Here is a 13,986-nt window from a genome sequence, read left to right on the forward strand (position 1 = left end):
TAGTGACATTGCTGCGCTCGCCGGTGACGCAATGCGCATTGTGTTGACGTGACACGCGGCACCGGCGAGATGTGGAGGGTAGGGGGCTTGGAAAAGGCGGTGAGTTGCGAATTGGACCTGGCAGTGTGTTGAGGCGTCTTCCCGTTTTCCCTTTTTCCGAACAGTGACGGGTTTGGGTCAATTTTTGCTGTTCTTGCCTTCTTGTGCACTTCTGGCTCTGTTGTCACCTGGTTTGATTTGCGAAGCTGCCGTTCTGTGCAGCTCCTTTTTACAAATGCTGTGTTCGCATGTAACAGTTTTTCCACCAGAGACTTGTCCTCTGTTCGAGCATGTTGCATCAAAATTATGGGGAAGTAGTCAGTTGCTTCGTTGGCACTTGGTCAGTTTTGAAAATATCCCTGTCCGTGCCTAAGCAATAGTTTCAACATCGGTAAAATATGTGATTTCATGAAGTATACATTCGTCTGTTTAATTTATGGGTTAGTCTTGAAAAGAGTATTGCCTCTTCCCTCAAATTTCACTTGTGCCTAGTGTGGCATGGTGTTTCAGGAACACTCTGCGATAGACTTTTCCAGGTGGCTGATACTGAATTGGTGCGGTGCCAACTGGAACAGTGACATAACAGGGTGAGTAAAACATACCTCTCAATTTCTTTGTGCCTTTTTCCTTCAATGAGCATTCACCTTAGTAAATAATTTTCTGCTGTTCTCATGCGCCCTTGAACCTGCATGGCTCAAAAAAAAACCTAGACTTTGGTACATTTTATTATTTGCATGAGTTAAATGATAAACCCATGTTTGCAGAGAGTGATTGCTTTGAAGTTTAAGCCACAATGCGTTTGCTAATACAGTTAATAGTTGAGACTTGTTAGCTGCAAAGAAAACCTGGAAAGGAATAAGTGCAGATGTAGAGACTTTTTTCATGGCTGCCTAGCTAGTGAACTTTTGTAGGGGAGAGGAATTTAGAGTAGATAAGCTTTGGCTAGAGATATGGCATGATATTAACATATTAATTTCTGCTACTATCAGATAACAACTAGGAAGATCAAGTTGGCAAGATGAAATGTTTATATTTGCTGTTGTTTATTTTCTCCATTTTAATTAGGAATGCACTTTGGAAATGTTTTTCTGTGGATACCACCAAGACACTTGTATGCTTCCTCATAATCTGTAGATTTAGCAATTGCAATGATGGTTTCTTTGCTTCGGCACCACCTTTTTCAATCTCTGCCAGCTGCCTGTCTTGTTTTTTGTTCAGCCGAAACATGTTTTTCTTGTTCCTTGGTTCCTGACCCTGACTTGCTTTTTCATACTAGATATAATATAAATGACTTTTCCGTACTCTGCAGTGTTATCTTTCCCATTTTATCTCATCTTTCTCTCATTTATCTTGACTTTATTTATCTAGTACATGTATTTATCTAGTACATTCTCCCTTACACCAGGGAGCTCAGAGCAGCATATGTGATTCTCTTTACTCATTTTATCTTCAAAATGACTCCATAAAAAGGAATTACTGAGCCAAGGCACTCAGCAAACTTTTTGAGAGAGTGGGAGTTTGAATCTGCATCTCCCAAGTTCAAGCTGAGTGCTCTAACCATTACACCATGTTGGCTTCTGTTCACTCTTCTGTATCTCTTCATAAAATCTCATATTTCTGCCACCTTGCATCAGCCCTGAACTATTAGATCATGTTCCCTTCAGTGTTCATCTAGCTCCTCACTTTCTCTTGTAAGCGGTTACTGAAATCTCACATCTTTCCTCAAATAATTTCTCATTTGCTTTGTCTGTATTTTCCTTCTTTCCCTTCACTTAAGGAGAGGTTTTTCTGGCCTAATTATTGTCTCTTAACCTTAACCATTGACTATTTGTCCAAGTTCTGTAGACACTTTGTAATTGATACCCCAATCCTAAAATACATTTTTTTTAAACCTGATCCCTATTGAATTCAGAGGTGCTTATTTTCAGATAACGCTTTTTAGGAATGGAGTTTGTATTATGAATTTTCTGGGGTACTTCTTTGATCTATTTATTCATTTTAGAAACATGTGAGTTGCTTTTCGGTTGAAAGCTGCATACAACCAGTTTACAAAAACTGCTTGCTTTTTTCTGTATTTTGGTGAAATAACCTATCTGGTGTCACCCAACATACGAGGAATTGCATTCAGTGCTGAGAAACATTTAGCTTAGGTAGGTAGGTATTTTATTTATTGCACTGCTTAGGTAGGTAGGTATTTTATTTCAAATTTTCAGTCTACTGTATCTCACAATGTAGCTATGAGGGAGAAAATAATACTTCAGAGTCAAATGTTGCAGAGCCACTATGAAGTCCATGGCAGTTTGTCTTTACCAGTTGTAATGTGCATGAGTTAGTTGAAGCTTCTATGTGATCTGTTTATTAACATTAATATTATTTATATGTGAAACAGCTAATTTTATTCTGTAGTTAGTTACTAAAGGGTTGTATTATATATATGCACACAAACTACTGGGAAAGCACATGGTTCTCCCCTCATTCACAAATCTGTCTATACTTGAATGGGATATCTCCTGGGACTCCAATGTAAGTCACTTTGATTTCTGTGATGAAAGAAATAAGAGAGCTAAGTTAAATATGAAGGCAGCAATTCTAAACAAATCTACTCAGAAATAAGTCCCATGTTATCCAACAGAGTTTACTCCCAGAAAAGTGCCCTTAGGAGCACAGCCTGAATAACTGAAATATATTACCCTCAGAGATAGTAACTGATGCAAGATTAACCGGTTAGGCTCATTCCTGTGTAGAGTTGACTCCACATCTCTTCAGTCTTGTTTTGGTACCCTCTACTGATATGTAGGATGGCTGCAAGGCTTGGAAGGAAGGGGAAAGGTCCCACCAGACATGGGGGTTGTCACTATGGTGTTTTCAGTGGGGAGGGGGTCAGTCACTGCAGATTCCTCTGGGTAGGGAGTAGAGCAGTAAACTTGAATATCTGGTATGGGGAGGGACGGTGGCTCAGTGGTAGAGCATCTGCTTGGGAACCAGAAGGTCCCAGGTTCAATCCCTGGCATCTCCAAAAAAGGGTCCAGGCAAATAGGTGTGAAAAAACTCAGCTCAAGACCCTGGAGAGCTGCTGCCAGTCTGAGAAGACAATACTGACTTTGATGGACCAAAGGTCTGATTCAGTATAAGGCAGCTTCATATGTTCATGTTTGATTAACCAGCAACCCTAGATTAGTGTGAGTGCCAGAAAACATATTTTGCTGTAGTTCAGTCCTTTAGATGTTTGGACCAACTTGTCATGATTAACAGGACAATCTACACTTTCACAGTAACCTTGATATGCAGGATACATTGGCCAGTACTTTTTCTGGATTTTTCCTATCCTCCTTGTGCTTGTTCTATTGGCACTGCTTCCTGTGGTGGTTTATTTGTTACCATGCTTCTGGTTTTGAGATCATCATATTTATTCAAAGTGGTGACAACATCCTGTTTGGGGTTTTCATTTTACCTGATGTGGAAACAGCAGTAGTTGTTGTACAGGATAGCAGTACATTTATGAAAATGTTACTCTGTTCAGATTGTTGGTAAAACTGCTGTTTTATTTTGGCACAGCATCTAGGTTTTGTGGGGTCAAAACCCCTTCAATCTGCCTATCAAACTAGCTAAACACTGTTGTGTGAGGATGGATGAGAGGCATCAGCAGATTAGTAGCTGTCCCTGTAATGGTGACTTCACAGTTTTCTTATCTGAAAGAATGTTGTCCCACTGTTGATACACAAAATCAATTTGAACAAAGGTGAAAACAGGACATAGGTTTAAAGGTTAACTTGTGCCTGTTGTAACTTGAGAAACGGAATAGAAGGCAGAGGGGAGGTAAATATTCTGAGAGCAAAGGAGCAGATGAGGGCCTGAGCTGATGCGTTCACATTCTAGATTCTGATTATACATTGGTGGACAGATCTAATTAGTGGGTTGAGAACACAGGTAATGAAATCCTTAAACGTTGAAAGGCAGCTTAGGAACTGGATGAAGCCTGCTGGAGGTAGGAACAGGCAAGGATCTGTTAAATACCTTTGGATATGGAGATGGGGACCCCAAATTGTGAAAAACAAATTGGTAATGCAGGGAGACTGGGAATCTTAAATGGAAGGAGAGATGTCTTTTATAATCGTGTATATTTGGTTTGTGTGCATTAATACAAACCACTGCAGCATAGCTATACTTTGGAAACCAGTATCAAAAATGGGGGAAGGGGAATTTTGCTCCTGCTTAAGTATATAGTGCAAAAATTGCCAGAGACTATGTCTGCTTTAAAGAGGCATTGGGGTGTGTTTGATATTTTAATATAAATTTTACTGTGTGTGCTTTAGACTTTTCCCTGAGGGTAGTCATTCAAGGACTTGGACTGTTTTCAGGATCTCATTGTATGTATGTTGTTGTTATCCACATTTTGTGATGGGCTGTTGATATGCTGTAACAAAAAAAAAGCTTTGCTGGGGACATTTGTTGTAAATATTGTTTGCATCTGATTTGGAAGTCAAAATTAATCTATATGATGACAATAATTCTTGAGAAGTAAGTAAGGGTACAGGGACAGAAAATGGCATCTTTCTATTCTGAAAGAAGCAACACATCACTCTATAGCTCTAGAAGCAACACATCACTCTATAGCTAGTGCCACTTGAAATGGAATGTTTTCCTCTTTCTCATATACTGGCTGTTCAAAACAAATGCCATTAGCAGGAAATGAAATTTTTATTATCCATACTGGTGAATGACATTTGTGTTCTCTGCCTGCCCAGCCTTCTAAATGTGGCAGGACACAGAATCCTTGGCCTTATTATAGTTTTGCTGAATTAAGAAATGAATTAATGATCCTGATAGTATATTCATCTCCACATTATCTTGAAGCTGCACATTTGGAAACTGAGTGGTATGGGGAGGAGATATCTTGTATGTTTGTGGAATTAAGTTAAACACAACTTTCATATTTCAAAGCAGCAGCCTTTAATAATGAAGTTAAATTATCAAGGTTCTTTCTGTAGCTTGAAGTGTGGTGAGTTGTGCCTGTTTCTGTGGGATGGCCAACTTTCAAAAATGTGGATAGCTTAGCTTTGTTAAACCTTTGCTACTAGTTTATACCTTTTGTCTCCAGGAACTTCTAGAACTCTGCAAGTCCTGATTCACACAGCTGCTGTTCAAGGCTCTCAGTCACCATGGCACTTTCCTGGATCTCAGTCATCACTTTCCTTGTGCTTTCCTCCATTTACTGCATTGTTTCTCATCAAGACCCAGAGATGTGGTTCCAAAACCTCTTCCCACCTAAGGTGTGTCCTGCCAATGCCAGCATGGATACTTATTATGGTATCATGTTTGATGCAGGAAGCACAGGGACACGAATTCATATTTACACCTTTGTACAAAGAAGCCCAGGTAAGATCACATGGAAAGGCTGGTGAGCAGATGTATTACTCAAGAATATGCCATGGAGCTCTTGGGTCATAAATGTTAGTTAATCCCAATATCAGTTACCTTTTCAGTATCCAACAGCTGAAGAACAGGCTAGAGCATTTCTGCAACAAGACCTTAAACTGTAATTCTCAGAGCAAGGTTCTCTTAGTGTTAGGAACTGTGAATTTATAAGCTTTTGTTCTGATGGCCTTTTTTTGTTCAGTCATTTTCCCCCTATTAGTGCAAGTTGACTTCTCTTCCTAAATTAATGTGGTTCAATTGGGTTGTCTGCTTCTTATCTTTCTTTGAGAAATTTCCCAGTTAAAGGTTTAAGGCTGATTGGTGACTTTTAGTATGAAATACTTTGTAGCAGGTTGAGTTTCATAAGGATAGAAACATGATGCGAGTATGAGGCATAGCTCTGTGCTCCTTGCTATATCGGTTTTTAAATTGATCTTGAAGTTAATTGTTAGGAAGGTGTCAGCTAACTACAAGACATCCCCACAAAGCAGCTTTTGGTGGATCAAAGGAAGGCCACAGAAAGCTGCCTCATTTCACAAGAAGTAGGAAAACTTGGATGGATCACATCACAGGAAATCTTAGATAAAAATTTAACTCCTTAGTTTGGTGGTTAAACTTGTTCCAGATCAGCACTTTCTGTCCAAAAGCATTGATTGTTATAACAGTTGCTTTTTTAAAAAATTTGTCATTTATTGCAGAAAAGCCTCCAGAATTAGAAGGGGAAATCTTTGAATCAGTCAAGCCAGGTCTCTCAGCTTATGCAGATCAACCTTGGAAAGTAAGACATTATGATGAATTCCTGTATTTCTGTGGCTTCTCCCTTGCTCCTTCCTCATTCTAGATGAAGGTGATATAACTTGGAAAAGAAAGACAAATAGAAAGAAAAAAGTAATATAAGGACAGGTTGGAGTAAGAAATAAGCACAGTGCTCACAACCAGAATAGTTTTTAAGGAAGGAATTGAAGGAAACTAGAGGAAAAAAATTGAAATTTGAAAGATGGGATTACTTTCTATTGGACAAAATTTTAGACTGGATTGCACAGCAAGACAAATGGAACATCTCTGCAAGTATTATGAATAAATGGTCATTATGGGTAAAAATGTTTACAAAGCAAGATAATAGTATGAATAAAGTAATCTTTGATTTATATCACTGATTAATTATATTGTTAGATATTTATATTGACTAAGTTAGACTATATAGTTAGAAACATTCATCAAGTTGATAATGACAATCTGGAATAGTTTTACTCAGGTTATAACTATAACATTGAAACATAACATGGGTGATGTTTTTATTAATTTGAACTCCACAGTATATTTTATTTTATTTTTAATGTAGAATGGTTGTAAATATTATATTATATAAACAGTAGATGAGAATGTAATGTTATTGTGCTAAAAAGTCTCATATATTAAGGTATGTAAGAATTTAATGTATGCTACATTGTTTCTTGATTAATTATTTAATAAAATTTTTGTTTCTATTAAAAAGAAAGATGCTTCTCTGCCCAATACCACTGAAACATTAATTCCTTGTTTTGTGTCTGTCTTTAGGGAGCAGAAACTGTCAGAAGATTGTTAGAAATGGCACAGGAAGCTGTACCACCTAGCCATTGGAAAAAGACCCCAGTGGTACTGAAAGCTACAGCTGGTCTGCGGCTGTTAGCAGAGCACAAAGCCCAGGCTCTGCTCTCGGAGGTAAGGCTGGGTTGTATTTGGAGAAAAAAGGATGCAAAATCCAAAAAGAAAAACCAGTTCTGGAGAGTGCAAAAGCTTGCATAGTGCTTTTTTGGTGCCTTGGCTGGTCTTAATAGAAAAGTACTGCCTCATTAAAGAGGTACTGGAGTGTATTGGCATTGTGTAGAGGTAATCAGTCTTTTTTTTTATTGCTTGGGTGAGTATATTTGTCATTAGTCTCTAGGTGTTTGTGCTTTGTGAACTGTTTGTTTTTTAAAAGTATGGTACTTGGTTTTTATAGGAACATGGAAATCTATATACTGTTAGCCACATGTGGCCTCCATTTGTGAGAGCCACTTTGATGTACTGGTTAAGTGCACTGACTCCTATATGGGAGAACCACTTGGGTTTTTTTGGCCATTGTGTGACACAGAGTGTTGGACTGGATGGGCCATTGGCCTGATCCAACATGGTTTCTCTTATGTTCTTATGATTCCCCACTCCTCCACTTGCAGCTGCTGGAATGGCCTTGGTTCAGCCATAGCTATCTCAGATCTGTCCTTGAAAGGGCCACTTCTGTGAGAGCTCTGTCAGCCCCACCCACCTCATAGGGTGTCTGTTGGGGGTGGGGGAAGAAGGTAAAGGAGATTTTAAGCCGCTCTCTGAAACTATGAGATTCAGAGTATAGGGCAGGGTATAAATCCAATATCATCATCTTCTATATGCAGATAGCTAAACTAGTGGATCAGGGTCACAAAGAGGCTAAAGAGATTTTCCTGCAAATTTAGGGGCACTCCTCAGGTTTGCAGAAAAATCTGAAAATAAAATATATATATACACCGGGGGGGGGTGTTAAATCCCTTCAAAAGTAAAGTAGTGTTTTCTGTGCAAGTGTAGTAAACACCTTCTATGGTAGTAGCAGAGCATCCTGGAGCTGTGTGAAGCCTGGGAGAGGTGGTGAAGCAGGCTGGGGGCTTTGCTGGGCCCAGAGGCGCCAGTGAGAAAGTGGGAGGGATGAAATTCCCTCCCCCTCCGGGGCCGCCTCTGTTGGGGTCCCAATGTAACAGTGGCGGGGGAGCTACAGTGGGTCAAGCCAGGAACTGCACTATGCTCGCTGGTATCAGCTGTGAAGGAAGGAGGGATTCTGGGAGTTGCAGTTGGCCCAGCAGTGGAGGAAGCATGGAGGCCTGGTGACAGGGCAGAGAGGCTTCAGGAGCAGGCATGGGTCCAGTGGCAGAGGCTTGGAATTAACTGTATTTACCAGCATCAGTGTTTGGGGAGTGGAGTAGCCTGGCAGCAATGGCTGTAACAGTGCTGTGGGCAGGAGCCATAATACTTATGTGGGGGGGGGGGAACCCTTCCCTCTCTTAGCTGACAGTGACTGTGGGGAGAATAAAGTTGAGAGAGAGAAGAGGAAGGGATTCCCCCCGTGACTTGTGCGTCCTTACTTGTACTATAGTAGTTGTCAGTATGGCTCTGCCTTGATAAGAGTAGAGTGTCAGTGGTAGAAAATAGCCTGGGGTTGTTTCCAGTATCTAGAGGTTGAGTGATAGGCATTGAACTTGCATCTACCTTTTCTTACATTACATAGGAGAGGAAAGTTGTGACATATTTCAGTTCAGATCCTGGTTCCGAATTAAAGGAACATAACTCCATTTTTCTTTTGCAGGTCAGGCTAGTCTTTGAGGAATCACCCTTTCTAGTTCCCACTGATAGTGTTAGCATCATGGATGGAACTTATGAAGGTGGGTCCTAGAAGGGAGAAATAAGATTGGGATAACTGAGAGAAAATAATTATGAAAGCAGGAAGGAAGGAGAAGTGACTCAGGGCTGACTGAAAGGTAAAAGTATTCCTTCAGCTGTTAAAAACAACAATATCTTTTTAGATTCAAATATTATTACATTTCTTAGTGGGTTTCCTATAGAGGGAAGGAAAGGGTCTCCTTAGTCACACTGTTACCCAAAATAGGCAGTCTTAATTTAGTTTGGGAGAATTAGCTTGGAGATAGAGCAAGAGATGGGTAACTGAGATCTCCACCTATGTATACAGAAATTTGTCCCTATGATAACTCTCAGAAAAAAACCAGGCTGTTATTTATGGGAAGCATTTTTCTTGAAGGAAATGAAAAACAGGATAAAACAAGGATGCACACAGCAAACACGAGAGCTAACTAGGAGAATCAGGGAGGAAAGGGGAAAGCATTGTAAGGATGGTTGACAATTACCAATTTTGATGAGGTCCATAGAAGCAGCAGAATAGAAGAGGAAATGACCACTGTTTCAGGAAACCAAGAGAGAGGACCCACACATAATTGGGAGTGTGAGGGAATCTTAAGAACATACACACTGCAGAGGCAGCAGGGTGACATTTATAGGGCAGAATGTATCCTGAGGCAGGTTGACTCACTGCCAGAGGATAATGAACTGATCATTCTGTCAGAGGTAGACAAAGAAGTGGGAGAGGTTTGATGGCCCTACAAGCACTGGATGGGAAGGGTGATAAGGAAGGTGAATATACTTAAGCGTTGATTAATCGATCAAGGGTAATGGGCAGGGCTTTTTTTGAGCAGGAACACACAGGAACGCAGTTCTGACTGGCTTGGCATCAGGAGGTGTGGCCTAATATGCAAATCAATTCCTGCTGGGCTTTTTCTACAAAGAAAGCCCTGGTAATGGGTGAAGGGAAAGTCAGACTTGGGTGCTGAAGGGATTATTCCTGAGGTTACAGATGATCCACTATTCTGAGTCATGCAGTCTCCAGGGCAAAGAGGGTAGTAGCCAGCCATCCATTCGGACTCACGCTTTGAAAACTGCTTTCTCAGGCCTCTGCCTGACTGGCATCCATTTTGGGTCCACTTTAGCTCAAGCAGGGCCTGTACTTAAGGTATTGGGGTGATGTACAGAGGGATGTTTTGGCTTTGTAACCTACAAACTGCCCCTCAGCTGGAGGGAGGGTCTGACTGCTGATAACACTAGTGAAACTTCATAAAATACTACTGGGTGAAAAGCATAGTGCCTTTTCGGCATGTTCCCTACTTTAGAGTTCTAGTTGGAACAAACCTGGACAAATTCAAACAAACACACTAGTGTCTATCTACTATCTAGGTTGAAGCTTGAAATGGTTGGATGTTTTTCATATGTTGTAATTTAACCTACATATACCATGCAATTAGCAGCTCACTTGCCAGTAAATATGATGCAATGATTCTTCAGAGATGACCTCAGAGGATTGATGGATGATACAAAAAAAAATATGGGGGGGGGGATTAAAGTCTTGGATGAAAAGTTTCAATGAAAACTGAGGAAGGGGGGGAATCACAGATGAATGTTCAAACATCTGGGTAGGGAAGCAAATCAAATTTTACTTGGACAAATATAGTTAACTGATTAGCAGAAAACAGATGGAGACAGTGCAGTAACAATTGGTGTTTTTGTGCATTGCATTTAAGGTTTAAACATGGAAAAAGTTTTATAGGCTTTTTCTTGTTTTTATAGGTATTCTAGCTTGGATCACTGTGAACTTTTTGACAGGTAATTGTCAGCATATGATTCGGTTTTAAGGTGGATAAAGCCTATTCTGTAAATACTGAGGTGTAGCCCTCTGGCTGTGGGATATTCTCCTTACAAAACCAGTGTGGTGTGGTGGTTAAGAGAGACAGACAAGTATCTGGAAGACCCAGGTGCAATTTCCTACTCATGCCATGGAAGCTTACTTGGTACCTTGAGCTAGTCAGACTCTTTCAGCTTAACATATCTCACAGAGTTGTGAGGATAAAATAGAAGAGAGGAGAATTATGTCAGCTGCCTTGAGTTCCCACTGGGGAGAAAGGCGGGGTATAAATGAATTAAATAAATACATCTGCTATAGTATCTTATGATTTGGCTGCAACCTAGCCAGGGCTATGAAAAAGCTACAGAAACATGTGAGCAATCTTTGAACTTTAACAATGATATTTGTAGGGCAGCTATATGGCCGGAACCAGCAGACTGTGGGGACCTTGGACCTGGGAGGAGCCTCTACTCAGATTACATTCTTGCCGCAACTAGAGGTGATCAGCAGGTTTAATTCAGTATTTTTTGGATTATTGTAACTTTAGATAATATGTATTTGTGAACTGATTTTTCTTTACCTTCTGTGTAATCGGTTAGGTTGGTAGACTTGATCAGGATTTTAAAACAACATTTTAGAGGGAATATGAAATGAAATATATGGTGCAGTAGTTAGTATGTTAGATTAGGATGATTTATGTCGGGTGAGTCATGCTCTCAGCCTAGCCTAACATAAAATAAGAGCTGGAAACTAGAGGTAGGTGCTCACTGTGACCCAAGCTGGAAAAATACCCAATAAATACCTTATCTCTATTTAGCATGTATCTTCTCAACTGGTTACTGAGTGGCCTACTGTTTTGGCTATCTGAAAATGGCTGCCCCGAAAATATTCTGGATTTTTTGGGACTGATGGATAGTTGCAGTTAAAGAGCTCTTGTGGCTAGCAAAAGGCATTTAAAGAGACTGCAATACCTTTAAATGCCTTTTGCCCACTCCATTGGAAACAATGGAGATAGGGTTGGATCTATTGGGCAGTCCATTTTAGTCCAGGCTTCCCAGCAGAGCCTGTAGGGAGAACTCTCGCGGCAGGACTGGCTCCTGGGTGGGCTCTGCTGGCCAGTCTGGTCTAGACAGTTAGCTGTAATAGTGCCATTGTCTATGAAAGAACCTTTGGCAGCATTACCTTCCACTACTGCTGCTGTCCAGTTACCCTTCAAGGATTCCACTGCCCCCATCACCATTGGAAATTTCTTCTGCTGATGTGGTCCTTGATCCCTAAAGGAGACATCAAAGACTGCAACAGCTGTCAGACCATCACATTAAAATTGCCCATGCAAGTAAAGTGATGCTCAGAATCTTACAGCAAAATGATTGCTGTATATGGAATGTGAAATGCCAGATGTTCAAACTGGATTCAAAAAAGTAGAAGGCACTAGAGATCATGTTGCAAATTTGCATTTGTTACTGGAGTATACAAGAGTATTTCAGAAGAAAATCAATTTGTGTTTCATAGATTACAGAAATACTTTTTGGTGTATATTTATGTGCATTTGTGTATGCACCTGGAAGTCATGGCGACCTCTGGTGACTGACTCCTACTGGGGGCATAAAGGATATTCAGATAGGTGGCTGAATAAAGCCTACCTCTGGGCTCTGGTATTCTAAGGAGGTTTCCCATCCAAGTAGTTGCAAGAGTTGACCCTGTTTAACTTCCGAGGTCTGATGAGATTAGGCTTGCCTGTGCTATCCAGGTCAGGGCTGATTACAGCAAGACTTGTGACTATGTAGATCATGAAAAGCTATGGTTGGCTTTAAAGGAAATGGGTGTGCCTAAGCATCTGATGGTTTTGATGTACAACCTATACTCTGGCCAAGAGGCCACTGTTAGGACAGAATATATAGAGAGTGGTTTCCAGTTGGCAAAGGTGTCAGACAAGGATGCATTTTTCTCCCTATCTCTTTAATCTGTATGCAGAACATATAAGGAAGGCTGGATTAGATTTAGATGAAGGTGGAGTGAACAGTGGTGGAAGGAACATTAACAATTTGAAATACGTAGATGACACCATGTTGATGGCAGAAAACAGTGATGAAACAGCTATTACTGAAGGCTAAAACAAAGATTGCTGAAGCAGGATTACAGCTAAACATCAAGACGACAAAAGTAATGACTATTGGGGGACTACACAACTTTAAGGCTGACAATAAAGGATGCAATTGTTCAAGATTTTCTATTCCTTGGCTCCATCATCACCCAAAAGGGAGACTGCCCCCCAAAAAATCAGGAGACTGACAATGATAAGGGCAACCACGAAGGAGCTAGAATATATCCTTAAGTGTAAAGATGTGTCGCTGACAACCAAGATCAAGTTAATTCATGTCTTAGTATTCCCATTATATGTGGGTGTGAAAGCTGGACAATGAAGAAAGCTGTCAGAAAGTAGATTCCTTTGAAATGAGGTGTTGGACGAAACTTTTATGGATACTGTGGACCACCCAAAAGACAAATCAGTGGGTTCTAGAGCAAATCAAGCCTGAACTCTCCCTAGGAGCTAAAATGACTAAACTGAAGCTATTGCACTTTGGTCATATTATGAGCAAACAAGAGTCACTGGAAAAGACAATAATACTAGGAAAAGTTGAAGGGAGCAGGAGAAGAGGAAGACCCAACAGATGAATTGACTCAATCAAGGAAGCCACGGCCCTCAGTTTGCAAGGCCTGAGAATGGCTGTTAACAATAGGACATTTTTGAGACCATTAATTCATAGTGTTGTTCTAAAGTGACTGGACAGGATTTAACACACACATATACTTTGTGGAGGTAGCCATGCCACAGATAACTGATCAAACTTTTTTTTTTTGCTGTTGTAGAAAGGCAGTCTTTTTGTCTAATGTTGAAAGGCAGTCTTTCTGTCTAATGCTGATGCATCTGTTTACATAATCTTTTTATATAGTCTATACGAGAATCAACAAGTTTCTGACTTTTCTTAGAAAATAATATTCTTATTATCCTAATTTTAGGGTACCCTGGAACAAACACCAGTGGATTTCCTTACCTCATTTGAAATGTTCAACAGCACTTATAAGCTCTACACACACAGGTGAGTAGAGATGTCCCTGAATAAATAGCCATTTTCCAGTGTATCTTGAAACTTGCCATAGCATCATAAAGAGGTGTTGGAGGAAACTTTTATGGATACTGTGGACCACCAAAAAGACAAATAAGTGGGTTTTAGAGCAAATCAAGCCTGAACTCTCCCTAGGAGCTAAAATGACTAAACTGAAGCTATTGCACTTTGGTC

At 40.3% G+C, this 13,986-nt stretch overlaps 1 protein-coding gene across 8 annotated transcripts in view; it reads left to right on the top strand.

Annotated features, from left to right (window-relative positions):
* Position 1: 1 nt before the first annotated feature.
* The window catches only part of ENTPD5 (ectonucleoside triphosphate diphosphohydrolase 5 (inactive)), a 29,445-nt gene continuing 15,460 nt past the window's right edge, over positions 2–13,986 (top strand). For 4 of the 8 annotated variants that reach the window (XM_060262241.1, XM_060262244.1, XM_060262245.1 and 1 more), the window contains exons 1-8: positions 2–99; positions 5,138–5,415; positions 6,153–6,232; positions 7,012–7,155; positions 8,804–8,879; positions 10,630–10,665; positions 11,095–11,183; positions 13,706–13,785. In XM_060262241.1, the coding sequence (XP_060118224.1) occupies positions 5,199–5,415; positions 6,153–6,232; positions 7,012–7,155; positions 8,804–8,879; positions 10,630–10,665; positions 11,095–11,183; positions 13,706–13,785 (722 nt within the window). In that variant the 5' untranslated portion in view covers positions 2–99; positions 5,138–5,198. Of the gene's footprint in view, positions 100–3,827; positions 4,025–5,137; positions 5,416–6,152; positions 6,233–7,011; positions 7,156–8,803; positions 8,880–10,629; positions 10,666–11,094; positions 11,184–13,705; positions 13,786–13,986 lie in introns of those variants that run through there. The other 4 variants (XM_060262243.1, XM_060262246.1, XM_060262247.1 and 1 more) reach the window with 3 other exon arrangements.

Source organism: Heteronotia binoei, chromosome 21 (assembly GCF_032191835.1).
Source record: "Heteronotia binoei isolate CCM8104 ecotype False Entrance Well chromosome 21, APGP_CSIRO_Hbin_v1, whole genome shotgun sequence".
In the NCBI taxonomy this organism is placed as follows: domain Eukaryota; kingdom Metazoa; phylum Chordata; class Lepidosauria; order Squamata; family Gekkonidae; genus Heteronotia; species Heteronotia binoei.